Below are 17,741 nucleotides of genomic sequence, written 5' to 3' on the forward strand. Positions count from 1 at the left end.
TTTTACAAGTGAAAATTGAAGTCCCTACATATCCTCTACATCATATATTAAGTGTGAATTAGAGAACCTGCTAAAAAAATCAGATCTGAGAATTATAACCTGGCATATGGCAAAATAATCAGCCACTTCTGTAGAGAAGACCTTAAAGCAACAACCCACCCAAAAGTAACCACGGTGATATACATGGCCTACAGAAGAGACCTTCGAGACTGCAAGCCTTTTTTTATAAAAAGCAAGATTCCAGAAAAAATTAGTTACTATATGCACCCAGCACTAATAAGAAGAATAAATCTAACCTCCCCACTTACTTTGAGTATGGCCGATGAGCATGTCCATTTGTATCTATGCCAAGCAAATGCAAGAATAGAACCACTTTTTCTTCATTTAGTGCAGAGAACAACGTTTGATTACTTCTGGAAGAACTAAAGAAGCTCTGTATGGAATAAGCCAATAAGAGATCAATCTGAGTACAGTGGAAAAAGATGACAGGCAGCTTACTAAAACTAAAATACAGCTGGTTTTGTGTCATAATGCTGGTAGTTGTGAAAGAAAGATTGTTTCCTACTTAACTTATTGGAGAACAGCCACCATCAATATAATCAGTCCGAAGTTTCAACTTACCAAAGATGGAAAACACTTTTGAAGTGTTTTGTTGGCTTTTTTTTTTTTCCTTCCACTCTCATTAGGTAGAAATACCAGATAACTGTGCAGAATCCCTTCTTTGCCTCTTATGTAAACATGAACATGCACCATTTCTGAGCTCCACATACAGCTTTATATACCTATTGACTTCAAGCAAAGTTCTCAATACTCTTGCTTTGGAAGCAGGTTCTACAGGACTAAGATACCAAGCTACAACTCATTTGCAGAAATCAAACTGAAACAAAACAAGACATGCTTTGGAAATACAAGAACTACAGAACATGCATCTGCCTTGCATATGTCCTACTTAAGCATCCCTGAGGCAGATGCCAGGGGGTTGGGATCTTCTCCTGAGATTGAATGAGTCTTGACATGGCTATTCAGTGTTAGACCAGGCACGTTACAGCAATGCAAAATGCAGGCAGACAGCTATTTCAACATTATCTCCCTAGTCACTGAAGTGCCCAAGGAAAAAAAGTTGGGTAAGGTTTTAGTTCAAAGTAACAGTAACACAGAGAAAAGTGTTTTTGAATTTCACACAGGAGCCTAGGGAAAATGCTAGCAGAACGAACCATTTCTGCCACCAAAAGAAGAAGCAACCTACCGTACGCCTGCATGACCATGGTGAAACTGCTAAAAACAAAAGCTCATACCTTGTGTAAACAAAAATTACTGTAGGAAGCAGATAACCAAGCTGGCAGCAAGAGTCCTATTGGCAAGGTGTGTCAAGATACCATGATATTACTTAATTTCACCCTTTATCCCTGATTATACTGAAGTTTCAGATTCGTATTTGCATGATGCCAATTTCAGTGCTTCTCAAATAAAAATAAAACAAAATAAAATAAAATCTTATGCAATTTTTTTCATGTTGTTGTTTTAAATACAGAGATGTTTTAAATAAAGACAGGTGGAAAAAAAATCTGATTACATTGGTTTAAAAGTAATGCAATTATTTTGATGGATGTTTTCACATCCCACATGGATCTGTCTTCCAGCACATACTTGACTGCAAACTAAAGAAGTCTTCAAGCGCACACCAATAATGTACAGGAGACAGTATAATTCTGTTTTGTTATTTTTAATTTAAATAACATATCAGGACAGATACAGGAAATTCCTGAAATTGCATCTTGAAATATCGATAAATATGAGAATATCAAATCCAAGCAAGCAAAAGAAACTTTCATGAAGAAAGCAAGGCCTGAAGTTTCTCTCCCCAGAGAGGTTCCCACATTACTCCAAAAATACCCCACTCTCAAGAATCAGCCACCTCTTAACACAGAGCAGCAGCAGCCAAAACAGTTTGCCTGACCTCAGGCTATTAAGAACAAGACAACAAGAGGAATGGAAGGGTAACTTGAGATGCAGAATTTTTTCTAGGAGCAAAGATCAAACTTTTTCCCATGGAAGCTTTTTAAAATTGCATACTGAAAAAAATGTAAATCGGAAGATCACTGCAAATAGTTATCCTAGGCTGCTAAAAGTGACAAGTTGATAAGCAGGACATTAAACTGCTGGAGCAAAACCACTTAATCTTGCAATAGCGGTTGCCAAACTGTGTGCCCTGCATCTGTGTCTTCACTGCCTGCTAAAATACTTCCCTTTTTTTTTTTTTTTTTGGTACTCAATCACGAAACTCAAAACCTATGGCAACTAATTGCCAAGCTAATATTATATGTTAATGATATATTTCTGTCCCTCTGATTTATTTACTTACTTTTATTTGCTCCATTCAGCGATATTATCTTTAAACATCCTCAAGATGTTTTGGGGTGGGAATAAACTATGAAGCTTTAAAAAAAACAACAAAACAAACAAACAAAAACAAAAAACAAAAAAAAAAACAAAAAAAAACAAAAAACAAACAACAACAACAAAAAAAAACTGTCTAAGGAGAGATCTCTGAGCTGTCCACAACTACCTACTAAGGACTTGAAGAGAATATGGAGCCAGACTCACAGAAGGGTTTCATGGCAGACAATAAGGGAGCAGACAATTCAAAACAAATATGGGAAATTCAAATAAGATAAGGAGACTTATTTTCTTTTATTGGTTTTGAAACCACGAGTGTTTGTCAGACCTTGAAACAGGTACCCAAATGTGATTAGGAACGCTTGAGAATCCTACTCTAACTGAACCTCCTTCATGCAGGGAGCTACCACTAAAACTCTCTTTTAACCTCATTTTTTCCAGTGCCTCTGAGTTACTCTTACGAAAAGCTTTACAAGGGGTAGATACATCCATTTCCCAAATCCAACCAACCTTCTACTTTTATGGCAAATAGCCTGGCTACAACTGATATGCAATTTAGTGAGACTAGTAATAAATTTCCCATTAAAACATTCTCACTAAGCTCAAAAGTTGCTTGTAACACAAGTACTAATTAAAATATTACAAGAAAAAAATGGCTATCACACCCATAATATTAGTATCAGACAAAAATCTTAGTATCATATCCATTCCTGGAGAGGAGAAAAAAAAAGATGACTACTACCTAGAGGGTCTAGCAAATCCCAATTTACTGATGCCTGAACAAAAGACAGACTCAACTGATGTCTAGCAAGTTGCTGGGGACACCTTATTCCCCCAGGTTGAGCCCTCCTTGGAAACACAATTTATTCATAGAGCTGACAAACTGTTGCTGGTTTTGTATCAATTGAGCATGCTCATGCAAGAGCACTACAGAAATAAATCATTCAGCCACTGTTATTTTGAGCAAAGCTGTTCATACTGAAATCCACACCTGGTCATGGCATTATCTGCAGAACCTCAAAGTTCAACATGATCAGGTTCTGACATCAACCCTTAGATTATACATGTCCCCAACACATAAGGCCAAATCTGAAGACTAGGCTTCCAGCAGAAAGGGGACAGCAGTACAACAGTCATCAGGAAAAAAACAAAACGATTGCTATCTATATGGCCATTCATACCAGAAGACAACTCAATATTTTAGAAGTGCTTCCTACCTTGTGATCTTAACAAATTGTAGTCAGACGACTATTGAGACTCATCTCACCTCAAGTATTTTAATCATTTACTCCTAACTATGTCAATTGGATCCTAGAAATTGCTTTAACCATTATTTTTAAAAAAAAATCAGAACTGAATTAAAAAAAAATAAATCATTTTTTTCTTTTACAGTTACAGCTAATCTTACAATATTTGCTCCCTAATTACTTTTCAGCATAAAGTCCAAGTGTGACCCACATAAAGGTTGTTAACTGACCCAACTAATTGATGGATCACATCCTGCCAAATTCCACTCAGGCATTTCATTATTTTGAAGAGTTCTGAAAATAAATAAATAATAGAAAAAAGAAAAAAAACCAAAAAGAGAAAAGCAGCAGCCCTATACCTACTGTGTGGCTCTGGGCCACCCACAAGCTACCACAAACTAAAATTTCACAAATTTTCAATGCATTTGCAGATTACAGATGCACATCATCTTGTTGTGCTCAGACTCGGACCCCAGTGAACAGATGTGACAGGAACTACAAAGAATTACACACAAAGACTAGAGTTTCAACATCTCCTGACCAAGTGAGTTACTGCTACTTAGCACTTCTGAAGAAAAGATCAATTGCAGAAAGCAAGTCAGCAGCCTAAGCCATTCTCCATCTTTCTGAGGGGCAGAGGAAGCCACAGAAGGTCCTCATGTCATCTGGTACATGCTGGCTACATAATGAAGAGGGAGAACACTTTTTCATTCTAATTCCTAGAGCACAAGACAGAAATGCGGGGACCTGAAATGCAGGACAAAGTCAAATGATATGCATTAAGTATTTGAGATAAAACTAAAGTGAGGAAAAAATGTCGTAGAAAAAAACAGACATCAGATTTCAGCAAATTATTGTTGTTACCTATATATTGTCACCAGCATAGCTAAGACAGCTGCTGGAGTTATAATAGCAACGACGCTGGTTTCAAGTAGCCTCAACTTTCTCACTTCTGAAGTAATCGCTGTTGTGTAACCGAGGAGATGATTAACGGAATGAGCACTTTACAAGAGTCAATCAAGTCCTATCCATTCATAGCAAGAAATTTAGCTAGGTCAAGTAAGTCATGAAAATAATGATCGGTGCTGTTTTCCAAGGAAAGTCATCAGTAATGGCATTGTTTGAAATGCCATTAGGTGTTTTGAAGCACCACTCACATAAACCTGTGCAACTCCAAATGACAGCAGGGTGTAACTTCAAGACAACTGTTTGAGAGTAATTGACAGACTAATTTGACTCTCACCATTCATACGATTATACAGCCTGATACAAGTGCAAGTTCAGAAAAGATGGCAGTTAAGGAAAAAAACCCACAACAAAAAACAAAACAAAGCACTTTCTTTGAAAACAAATGAACTATAATGAACTTTTTCACCTCACATCATAGTTTAAAGCAGACATAGCCTTGACTTTCTTAATGCAGATAGATGTTGATCTGGTTAAGATATTGTTTCAGTTTTGTTTTGATTTACACTAGTTAGCTAATGCATATAGCCCAAATATCTTGTGGAAGAAGTTTATTAAAACACATTTAACGTTATTGCGCGATTCAGAAAGCTAAAAGTCCTCCCCTAATTACTCCATATAAATAACTATTTATACACAAATAGCCACCATCAGTATTTCTTAATCCAGGACTGGTGAAGTAGCAGAGCATAACATGAATACAGGAATTCACAGATACTGCAATACAGTTACACAGATACAGATGTGCACTGGATGTTAATGCAAACAATGATAGTACTGCAGATGTCTGTCGAGCTGAGCAGAGCATCACCTGAATGAGTTATCCTGCTTCAGGACCTGATTTGCCTTTTCCATAAAACTAACTGTGCCTCCTTTGGTAGTCACAGCACACCGTGAGCCTCAGCAAATAATCAGAACTCAACTACATGCATCAGGACACGCAACACTATAGTCATATTGGATAGATAGAATCTTGACGTAATTTAAGTCAGTAATATTGTCCATTTGATTCCTTAATAAACACTTAGGTATTATGACATCGGATAAACATTAGGAAATTAACTAAAACACAAGATTCCTTGTAGTACTCTAAAATGATAGTTTTCACATAACATGCAAATACATATTTAAAAATATTCTTGGCTTTTCTTAACAGAAGGCTTATTGTCAGTTTAATTTGCACTGCATGACATACTATAAGCTGTTACTGCTCATGATAATTAATCAAAGTTGTTTTTTTGTTGGTGGTGGTTTTTCATTGTTATTGTTTTAATAGTCACTGCTTTAAATAATGTCTTCAAAAAATTTCCAATTTCTAGATGTAGGGTAAAATTGACATTATTTATGTTAAAGTTATCCAGTTGTGCTTTTTATACACAGGTAAACTATTAAAAAAATTCTTTGCCCACCTTAACATGATCAAAAACCCAAGTGTCAAGTTTGGCTGCATCTTGTGCTCCAAAGTCTTCACTTTCTGCTGTGTAACAAAATGTATAAACGTGATCTCCAGTAGCACCTGCAAAAACAATACAGATGGAACAGGAGATGAGAGAAAAGTTTTCTTCCTTTTGTCAGTCAAAAATACAGGAACAGTGATATATAGGAGCAGAAATCCATCAAGAATGACAATCCTGAGAGAATTCAAAGGATCTCTCCTTAAATTACTCCTATATTTATATTTATGACTGGATACCATTTTAACACATTAGCTTATCAGCATCACTGAGGGGGTGAGGAACACTGTTATCTAGTATACTCAGGTGAGGAAAAAAAAAAGCCATGGAAAAGCAAATAGGAATTGAACAAATTCCAGTTAAAGCAAGTAAAACAAATTAGTTTTGAAACAAGGAATTTCACTAAGAAACTTCTCACAAGAAACAACGTATCTAAAGCCCCACTACAACTCACCTTCTGTGCTTTTTTTTTCTTCCCTGTTTCTTCTTTAAGGAGTCATACTTAGCTTTTGGTTATTAAACTGAATCATACCAGACAGCAGCAAAATGCCTGGGCCTTTTGCACAGGAAATTATAACACATTATGTACAGGGCAGACAATAGGAGGAATGCAACTTTGCTGTATATTAGTTCTTGAAGACAATGTAGAGAACAAAGTGGTCAATTTCAACAAACACCTTCAAAAAGAAAGTATTCAAAGTCCACATCTTTAAAATACGGATTCAAAAATCCGAAGGGGAAAAGTACAGGACTATGTTCCGACATGAAGTACAGCACAATACCCACTGATTCGAGAACACAGCATCTGGACAAAATAACTTCCAAAAAGTAAAGTAGAAAAAGAGGTGGAAAAAAGATGATGAAGACCTAGAAGGAAGTTAAAGTCCTGGAAAGACCTGAAACTAGGTGCAGTTTAATGAAATCTTTCTGTCAGTGGCTGAGCTGTTACAGCTTGGGGATGCTATTTGTACTTTTACTACATAAAGTCCCAAAGGGGAAATGTTCTTCTATCAGTTGAAGGCCAGCAAGCTTCTAGCTGATTTTCTGGATGTTACAATTATATAATACCATTTTATAAGCTTCCAGGCCTGTGAATGGACTAACATCTCAGTATAAGGGAGCTGTTTAACTAAGATTACATCCAAACCCACGCAACTGATACAGGTATTTCAGACCAGAAAGATGAAAGCCAGCACAGATCTTCTGGTGCAGTTCCCCCAGGCTGCCCCTCAAGAGATGTTACAACTGCTTATAAACTAGAACATTCCATTGCAGTTCTCAATCTGAAAATAAAAAAAAAATAAAAAATAAAAATACTCCAAGGCATTTAAAAATGAATTATGGAGTTCAGTTTGGTGGATTAAAGGACTTCAAAAAGAAGAAATAAGCTCTAGCAATCACTGTAAGAATGACTAATTTTTAAGGAGAGTAGAGCTCTGTACTGTTCTTCCACAGCACTACAGGACATCTGAAGATGTGTTTTTGCGAAGCACAACACCAAAGCATGCCATCTGCAAAACAGGTAAAGGAACACATCAACTACTTATCTATTTCAGTTTCTACCAGAGAAAAACAAATAAACAAAAACAAACAAACAAGCAGACCACCAAACTTGCATTCGATGGAGAAACACAGTGGTAAAAATGAGGCCATACCAGGAAAGATTCCACATGCCTAGCAAGTTTTATAAAACAATTTCAAGAAATAAGAAAACAACCTACTAGGTAGTATACTTCACAACATATTTCTGTATTTTAAAAAGTAGTAGGCAACAATATGCCTGAAACCAGGGGCCACCAGAGAAGGAAGAAAAGATGGGATAGAGAAACAGATAGCAGCCAAGGGCAAAAATATTCTTTAGAAGTACAGAGCTCAACTGTTTGGAGGTTACACTAATGAAAGCCACTGGAGGTGTGAAAAACTCCCATACCAGATTATCAGCTGTTCCTCCTACAGAATTCTGCATGGCATTCCAGCCCTTAATATCAAGATTCAAATACTAGAGTTCGGAACAAAATTCTCCTCCTGCAATAAAATTACATCCTTTGGAAATCAAAGCTATCATTCCACTACCAAGACCATTTCTGTGTCTGATAAGTCTATTATGAGTCACCAGAATCCATGCTAGTAGGAGACTTCTGTTGGCAATTTTTATATGCACAAAAGAGGCAAAAAAAAACAAAACAAAACACCAACACATTAAAGTTGCAAAAATAGTTAGATATTGAGCCAACAGCACACAGGCATTAAGAGAACTGTCACAAAGTCAGATAAGCAATATGAGAAGTGTGGCTTTCTTCCATTCTACTGTTCCTGCAGCACACCAAGAAGAGGAAACTGACAGGTCAGCTTCAATCCAAACTCTCCAGAATAACCCCAACAAAGCTTTGTCCTGATTGTCCTCCTGGTCTTTATGATGCCATTCTCAGGGCTGAAAAACCAGCAACCCTAGTCCTGCTCCCGCTTTCCAAGAGGAAAAAAAGATCCCTTCAAATCATAACGTATCCCAAGCTTAAAAGTACTCAAGAATCATGAAGTCCAATCCATGGCTTCACACAGCACCACCCAAAATCCAAACCCTATGGCTGAGAGCGCTGTCCAAAAGCTCCTTCAACTCTAGTACTTGTGGCCATGCCCACTGCCCTGGGCAGCCTGTTCCCAGCTCACAGCCCTCTGGTGCAGACCCTTTCCCTTACCCCCAGCTGCCCCTCCCCTAGCACAGCTCCATGCCGTTCCCTTGGGCCCTGTCGCTGTCACAGAGATCAGAGCTCAGTTCTGCCCCTCCACTCCCTGTGAGGAGATGCAGCCACCATCAGGCCTCCCCTCAGCTCCTCTGCTCTGGGTTGAGCAATGGAACATCAGCTGCCCAAACCCATGACAAAACAGTACAGACCTGGCATGCTGCAGATCAAATCTCCAGGTCTGGCAAGTTTAGAAGAAAAACTCAGTTTTAAAGGGCATTTTGGAAATAGAAATGGTAAAAGTATGTTATTTTCACGTAATGTCAAGCTCAATCTAAAAATATCTTAGAAAAAAAAAAGATTAAAACACTGAATTAGCATAGTTCAGAAACATCGGAAACTAACACTTTCTAATACTACTTTGGATGAAATAAGTTGCATGCCAGTTCCAAAGATATTTCAGTCTTTTTCTCAGAACAGCTCTAACCAGACAGTCTTTCACAAATTCAGATGTGGATGTGTTTTACACTGAGAGATCCATGAGCAAATGCTTTTATCTTCTCTATAGAATCTACATTTGTTTGACTGAAGTATTTATGACAGGAAAAGGACTCAACAATGCACTATGACAGGAAGCAGGATTTTTCACTCCATGAAGAAACTCAGGTTGCGTCATGTATTCCTTATTCACCGTCCAATGAAAATGGCGTAATACTTAATAGAATTCTGAACATCTTGATGGGATAACAAAACCAACACAAAAATTCATAAGATCTACTAAGTTCCAGCATGGAAAGAGGGGCAGAATTTAAGCCATGCTTCTCCCATCTTTTAAACTTAAAAAAGTGAAATTTAGACATTTATAAAAATTTGATTCCATTCATTTCTGTGTTATAAGAGTTGTCTCACTATTTCAGAAGCTCATTATAAAGGAACAGTGAATATCTTTAGCTTATGCATGATCAAAAATAGATTGATTACAGATAAAGTTTATATTGGAGAGAATCACAAGGTTGGAAGGGACCTACAATATCATCTAGTTCAACCATCCTCCCATTACCACTGCTACCACAAGCTACTAAACCATATCTCGTAGCTCCTCACCCAGACTCCTCTTGAACACAAAAGAAGTTTTTCCTTATGTCTAATCTGAACCTCCTCTGGTACAACTTGAGGCCATTTCCTCAGGTCCTGTTTGTTGCCTGAGAGAAGAGGCCAGATTACAGCCTTCCTTCAGGAAGTTGTAGAGTGCAATGAGGTCTCCTCTGAGCCTCCTCTTACCAAGGCTAAACAATCCCAGCTCCCTCAGCTGCTCCCCATAAGACTTGTGCTCCAGACCTCTCACCAGTTCCATTGCCTTCTTTGGATGCATTCCAGGGTCTCAATGTCTTTCTTGCAGTGAGGGGCGCAGAACTGAAGGCAATACCTGAGGTCCAGCCTCACCAGTGGAAGGAAGAAGAGTAAAAATACCTTTTGCCACTAAAAATTAAACCATCTTTCTTTTGTGACAAGCTAATTTGTAAACAGCATCTACTTCTCAGATAGTGCTGCACTAAACCTTCTTCAGGCAGCGTGGTCATAGGCCTTAGACAGTTCACCTTCAGAGGAATAAAAAAAATTATGTTGGAACCACACAGAAGCCACACTGAGCCATAAGGTAACTATATGGCATTACCCTTGCACATCACTGCAGAAAACAAAGCTGCTTCCAGTCCCTCGCTTATCAAAGCAAACCCACAAAAGGACAGAGCTTTGAGGAAATTCTAGAATTCCTCAAATATTTTCCCAAGACATCTGTAGAAGTATAAACAGTCTGTGCAAGGGCAGTGTACAATCTTTCCTCGCTCCCCAGACATCATCACAATATTTCTAAATGAAAGCTGCAATCTGAGGTCATGGGAAAGCAAAAGTTGTAAAAATATTTCCTAGTAGTTTATCATAAACTTATACAGATCAACCCAGGAACAGTAAAAAGAGGTGTGTGTGTGTGTGTGTGTGTGTGTGTGTGTGGCAAAGGCGATATGTAGAGAATGGAGAGAGACCGAGTTCAGAAAAAGTTCAATAATCATTATGAGAAACATGACAGATGCTTTTTGTAAACCAATATTAGATTCCACTGCTATCCTCACAATAATATTTTTCTAATTTATATCAGCATTTAAACAAAACAGCAGCATATACCACTAGCTTTTCCTCATTTTTCCAAGAGAAGAATGAAATCAAATCCAGAGACCTTTCAAACTGTTGAAATATTGCTCAGCACTCAGTATGTTGAGAACAAGTCCATGGGGCTGACAGGATTTTTAACATTCTGCACACTAAAAAGATCTCAAGTTTCAGGAATAATACCATGCAGTTCCTCCTTGCCTACAGTTCTTCCCTTTATCCATTACTGTTCTGGAACTGAAGCCTGCAATAAGCCACTTCTCCAGCACAGACACTCATAAAGTATGGCTCCAGTTTTATCACCTGAATCATTGGGTGCTGCATGCAAGAGAAAGAAAGCCTCAGCTGTAGACCTGCAAGTAAGAACTTTATACCAAAGAAAAACCATGAAGTCTTTTTTAAATTATGGGTGTTTTTCCTTCAGTGTGTAGACAGAGTTAAATAAAATCTATTTAAATGATGAATAAATAAGGATATCTTCTTAAAATTCTGATTTTTCTCCACCTGGTCCTGATTTCACAAATTAGAAAGTAGGTATATAAAATAAACTAGAAATATGCAATTCAACTTCTCCTCTAACTTAAGAGCTGCGAGCATGTCTACTTTATTATCTGATAACTGTGAAGAAAGTTCATGAAGTTTAAACCCTACCTTTTGCAAACATTGGCAAAATATCTGGGCTTCCCCAGCTCCATGTGTATTTGCTTTCATTGAAAACTGAGTCAAATTCCACTGGATTCTCCTTCCATCCTGTTAAAAAAGCATACACGGATTTTAACGGGATTGCCAAAAGATCTCACTGACAGCTAAGACTAATAGTCCATGCAATCTTTTAGTTCTAGAGTTTTCCCTGTACACAACAAACTCCACCTATGGGTCTGTTTTACTCTTCTTTACTGTTATTTGCATTTGACTCCCATTCATCAAGAAATAAGCTGAAAACCTAAGGCAATCTCATTATGCAAGGATTCAAGCATAGAACGCAGTTGGTCTACTACCCACAAAGCAATAATTTTCCTGAATTCTAAACTCTCTTTTATTTGACTGCAGCTTTCAACATTTTATACGGTAACACACATGCGTATTACATTATCAGTAGCCACAGTCAATTCCTTCACAAAAAATCCCACATTATTGCAGATTTTCCTGGGCACCCAAGAAAGCAAGTCAGTAATCTGAAGGTTCGTATCACATTATTAACTGCCAAGCACACAGCAACCACTGTCAGATGAGGTTTTTCATTTGCTAATTCCACTTAACAGAAGTTCAGCTAAAACACTGCAGTTTCTATTTGTTTGCAACATCTGTTTCATCATCACCTTTTACATCTCAACATTTAAAACAGTAAGAAGAATCCAGAAGGTTCTTCTGCTTTCAGTATTAGGTTGCTAAGTTTTACTGTGTTGTTGTAACCTATTTAATCTATTTTTATAACTATCAACAGTGAAAAAAACATCCAATAGGAAATTTTTTACATCACTAAAATACTTAATTTGGAGGACAGTGTTCAAACCTTTGGGACTGACATACCTTTAGCAACTGCACTGACGTCTTCATAAAACCCAGCTATCAGTGCAACATGCCCTGGTCTGGATTCTGTTGGGACTCGGGTGTGAGAGATGCCCCAGCTGCCATTATTCTCCAGAATAGCACTGAAAACAAGGTACAAGGCAGTTAATGCTTGTAACTTCTTGCAAGTAAAACAATTTGCAAACAGAAGGAGTGACAGGTAAATGCTAGGCAGGAAATATAAAAAGTCCAGATTAAAAACAGATTTTTGCTTTAGCCTGCTGGGCAGGAATACAATCTGAACACTAACTTGCAAATAGCTCTGTGTTATAATACTCCACAGACATCACTGCCACTGTATGGACCATCAGCACTTCAAAGAAACTATCTGATGTCTTACAGCATACAGAATTAATGTATACTTTTTTTCTGCTGCTTTCTAATCTGACTGTAATCCCCCCTTCAACATCCAGATTGTTGCTGTCTGGCGTTCCTTTTCTTTGTTCTTTCCATTTAGCTTGAAAGTCCAATCTTCTTTTGCTCATTAAATATGCTCAGCTATAATTAGTTCTTGTCACCATGTCTGACTCCTTTATCCATGCTGGATCTTGGAAGCCAGCAACAAAAAGATGTAAACCAAATGCAAATGTAAGGTACAAATCATTGGAGCAACACAAAGTACGTGCAAACCTTGGAATTCTTGCAGATACAATAATGTGAAGTAAAGCACATTACATATATATATATACATATATATATACACACACACACACACATATACACACACATATAAATACAGAATTTGTCTACTGTTGATTACTGTTACACTAAATTTCAAACATATTTCTCTTTAACGAAATAAGAATCTTACCAAAAGCTAAAATTTAAGGCTTCAATTCATAGGATTCATGGCTGTTTGTTTTTTTTAAAACTCATATTGGATCTCACATTCTCAGGCCTACTTCAAAGTTCACAGACCAATTGGAATAGTTCAAACATTACAGTGACAAATGAAAAAGGTCATACAATGTTCTGATGTTATTCCTAACTATCATCTCATCCAGGTTTTTAGACAGGTCATATTGAAAACGCGTACTATTTTGAAAAGAAGGATCTTAGTATCAGCTAAAGTGGTTGCTAATTTATTCTCACTGGAGACTGATCAAGATGTATTACATTAGCGGAAGACTTAAGACAAAGATAAAAGAATTTTGGCTCTCCTCTCACTTCACTGTCACAACAGGTAGGAAATTGTTTTAATTAGACTTTGATTTCTATTTCCTGGATTACTTCCCAAATCAATTTCGCTAAAGTCAGAAAGTAATCCTTTATCTTTGCTTCTGAGAGGTTCTATTACCAATTCTGAAGTTAACAATAACACAAGGCAGGCAGAATACAGCCAGAACACCTTCTCAAAATTCGTTTAGTCGTTTTGAATTATTTCAAAGCCCTTCATTGAGAGGAAATACAAAAAACAAAACAAAAGAGTCACAATAATTTCCTTGATAGTACAAACATTAGCTTCCCGTAACAGTGATGAATATGATACAGTAATACATATGAAACATAACTGACAAGGATTAAAATCTTTTTCTTGCAGTCCTTAGCAGCAGCAGCACAGCAGTTCAGAACACACCACCTGCTGTCCCTTGCAGCTTCTTGAACACTGATAGCTAACAGATTTTTCAAGAATATTTGCAGAAGAAAAGCCTGGGTACTTAGCACACATCAACCAGCAATCTGCTCTGAACAGGAAGAGTCTTTATTAACTTTATATACCTATTAAAAAACGTTGCTTTTATTTATAGCATATTGCCACATGAGTAGTTCTTGTTCATTTAAAGGTGATATTTCCTCCTTAACAAAATACCTGCAAGAGAAATTATCTGCTTGTTATGCCCCAAACTAAAGCAAAGAAGAGAATGAACACTTGGAACTTAGTAACAAACATGCAAAAAAAATAGACTATGTGCCCTGGACTGCCTTACCTTTTACAGCACACTGCAACAATTTCTTCTCAGTATCTCACATGTACACACTCACACTTGTTTTTAATACACAAGTGAGAGAGAACTAGAGATATACAGATAGCATTTGTCTGTACACTTACACATTGAGCATGGGGAACAAGCAAAAAGAGCTACAGGCATGTGCATGCCTACAGGGCTATGATGGCATCATTGAGACATGGTGGGATGGCTCTCACAACTCGAATGTAGAAATAGATAGGTTTAAACTCTTTAGGAAAGACAGGCAAGGGAGAAGCGTTGGGGATGCAGCTCTACTTCAATGACCAGTTGGAGTTTGTGGAGCTCCACCTGGCGGTGCATGAGGAGCTAACACAGCTTACGGTTTAAGGCTAAAGGGAAGGCAGGGGATGGGGACATTGTAGTGGAGGTCTGCCACAGAAGGATGAGTCCTTCTGTAAACAGGTAGGCGCAGCTTCACATTCATAAAAGATAGAACTGAAGGGGGACTTCAACCGCTTTGGTATCCTTGGAAGGAAAACACAGGAGGGCACTAGAATCAAAGAGGTTCCAGGAATGCATTGATGATAACTTCCTCTTCCAAGCGGTATAGGAACCCAAGAGAATAGATGCTATATTGGACATTGTCCTCACCAATGAGGAGAAACTGGTGAGTAATGTAAAGCTCAAAGAGCCTCAGCTACAGGGACCACAAAATGGTGGAGTTGAAGATCCTTAGGGTGTTAAAGAAGGTGTGCAACAAGCTTGCTACTCGGGACTTCAAGAGAGCAGACTTTGACCTCTTCAGGGACCCAATGAGATCTATCCACAGGTTCTTAGGGAACTGGTGGATGACATTGGCAAGCAGCTATCTATCATATTTGAGAGGTCGTGGGAATTTGGTGAAGTTCCCACTGATTGGAAAAGGGAAAACATAACATTCCATATGCCAAGACCACTGCACAGATCCTCCTGAAAGCCCCACTAAGGCACATAGAGAACAATATGAGATGATTGGTTGTAACCAGCATGGCTTCATCCACAAGAAGTCACGTCTGACAAACTTGGTGGCCTTTTATGATGGAATCACAGCCTCAATGGATAAAGAAAAAACAACAGACATAATCTACCTGAATTTGTACAAAGCATTTGATACTGTCCCACACAAGTATTGAACTGGTCACCAAATTGGAAAAAAAAAATGGATATGATGGATGGACCACTCACTGGATGAGGAATTGCCTGGATGGTCTCACCCAGAGAGTTGAGGTCAATGGCTCAGTGCCCAAGCGGAGACCACTAACAAGCAGCATTCCTCAGGGACCGGTGCTACTTAATATCTTTGTATGACACAGACAGTGTAATTGAGTGCATCTTCAGCAAGTTTGCAGATGACACCAAGCTGAGTAGTGTAGTTGACATGCTAGAGAGATGACATCCAGAGTGACCTGGACAGGCTTTAAGTGCAACAAGGCCCAGTTCAAGGTCCTGCACCTGGGTCAGAGCAATTACAAGCACATACACAGACTTTTCCCAAGCACACAATGGCTTGGGAGCAGCCCTGAGGAGAAGGATTTGGGAGTTCTCGTTGATGAAAGGCATCATGAACCAGCAATGTGCACTTGCAGCCCAGAAGACCAACTATATCCTGGATTGCATCAAGAGAAGCACGGCCAGGTCAAGGAACATGATTCTGCCCCTCTTCTCTGCTCTCATAAGACCCACTTGGAATACTGTGTCCAGTTCTGGGGGCCCCCAACACAAGAAGGACATCAACTGTTAGAGCAGATCCAGAGGATCTGAGGGCAGGAGAACCTCCCACACGGTTACAGGCTGAGAGAGTTGAGGGCTCTTCAGCCTGGAGAAGGGAAGGCTCCAGAGGGATTGTATAGCAGCCTTCCAGTACCTAAGGGGGATCTATAGGAAAGGTGGGGAGGGACATTTTACAAGGGCATGTAGAAACAGGATGAGGAAAAATGCTTTAAACTGTAAGAGGGTAGATTTAGACTAGATATCAGGAAGAAATTCTTTAATGTGAGGGTGGTAAGACCCTAGAACAGGCTGTCCAGCAAGGCTGCAGATGTCCCCTCCCTGAAGGCATTCAAGGCCAGGTTGGACAGGGCTTTGAGCAACCTGGTATAGTGGGATGTATCCCTGTCTATAGCAGGGGATTTGGAACAAGATGATCTGGAAGGTCCCTTCTAACCCAAACCATTCTGTGATTCTATGACCAGAGACCCGCCAGCATCTTTTCTTTTAAGGCAGCTTTTCTCTTCTACTCTCCCACATCCTTTCAGCACTAGTGAAATTTTTTTTACTTGAACAAATTTTAGAAGAGGACAAAGTAAAACAAATCCAGTAGAAGTGCAGACTTACCAAGCTAAACTGAACACACGTGATGGCAAATATATCCTCTTTCCTAGCTGCTATATACCAGTGCTCCTAGAGATGGGGACAAGTTCTCGATGCTGCAAAAGACTCGCTGCAAAAATTTGTCATTTCAAATGCAGAAAGAAGTACCAAGACACCACAGCTGTCCTTGTTTCTCTTGTTCCTCTGAGAACTCTTTCCAGCATTACAAATAACTACCTCCAGAAATTAAGCATTCTGGATCCAAATGATTTTTGGATGGACTTACCGCAGGTAAGGTGCTCGGGGAATACTGTTGCTATTCAATTCAAACAGAGAATCTGCCCGCAGACCATCAGCAACAAAGAGTACAAGGCGCCTTGCTGGAGGTGGCAGTGGAGTTTGCTGAGGAGTCATACCATGAACCAGAGGGGAGCTGAAGTAGATGTCAAAAATAGAGGCCAAGAAGACAAAATGCACAAGGAGACCAGCAAGTATGAAAACTGGTACACCCATGGTATCTGGAAGCCAGCAAGGCAAAACCCAACACTAGAAAGGAATAAGAAATACAGTTAGTCATATGAAACTTGGTTTTTACCCATTATAATATACTTATACCGTTTGTCATAGGAGTACTATTACTAGACTGATTACCCAGACCCATAACCAACTTCTATTTACGTAAAGAAGCTTTTTCAGAAAAATTTTGGTTCTGATCATCACCTTGTTGATTCAGACTGTCAGACAGCTACATCACAGCAATACATCTCTGGCATTTAAAGGGATATCTGATGGCTTCAAAAGACCATAAAATCAGGCCAGCTTCTGTGACAAGCATCGGCTTTGTGTTAACTGCAGCAGTGACAGTGGACCGAGACAATGCGACGTCTCCATGAATACACTACCCTCTACTGGCAGATTGCATATCAGCGTTGCGATTGTTAAGGCAAGAACAGACCAAAGACAGCAAGGGAAAGCCGTCCTATAGCAAGCACTCATCCAAAG

The 17,741-nt window shown here is 38.7% G+C and overlaps 1 protein-coding gene across 3 annotated transcripts in view; it reads right to left on the bottom strand.

Moving 5' to 3' along the window:
• The window catches only part of PIGN (phosphatidylinositol glycan anchor biosynthesis class N), a 100,043-nt gene that overhangs the window by 72,029 nt on the left and 10,273 nt on the right, over positions 1-17,741 (bottom strand). For all 3 annotated transcript variants that reach the window (XM_072327790.1, XM_072327791.1, XM_072327792.1), the window contains exons 2-6: positions 17,026-17,285; positions 12,442-12,563; positions 11,563-11,661; positions 6,020-6,126; positions 309-433 (exon numbers count right to left, since the gene is read on the bottom strand). In XM_072327790.1, coding sequence (XP_072183891.1) covers positions 309-433; positions 6,020-6,126; positions 11,563-11,661; positions 12,442-12,563; positions 17,026-17,252 — 680 coding nt within the window. In that variant the 5' untranslated portion in view covers positions 17,253-17,285. The remainder of the gene's footprint in view (positions 1-308; positions 434-6,019; positions 6,127-11,562; positions 11,662-12,441; positions 12,564-17,025; positions 17,286-17,741) is intronic.

The sequence above is a fragment of the Excalfactoria chinensis genome, chromosome 2, assembly GCF_039878825.1.
Source record: "Excalfactoria chinensis isolate bCotChi1 chromosome 2, bCotChi1.hap2, whole genome shotgun sequence".
Lineage (NCBI taxonomy): Eukaryota > Metazoa > Chordata > Aves > Galliformes > Phasianidae > Excalfactoria > Excalfactoria chinensis.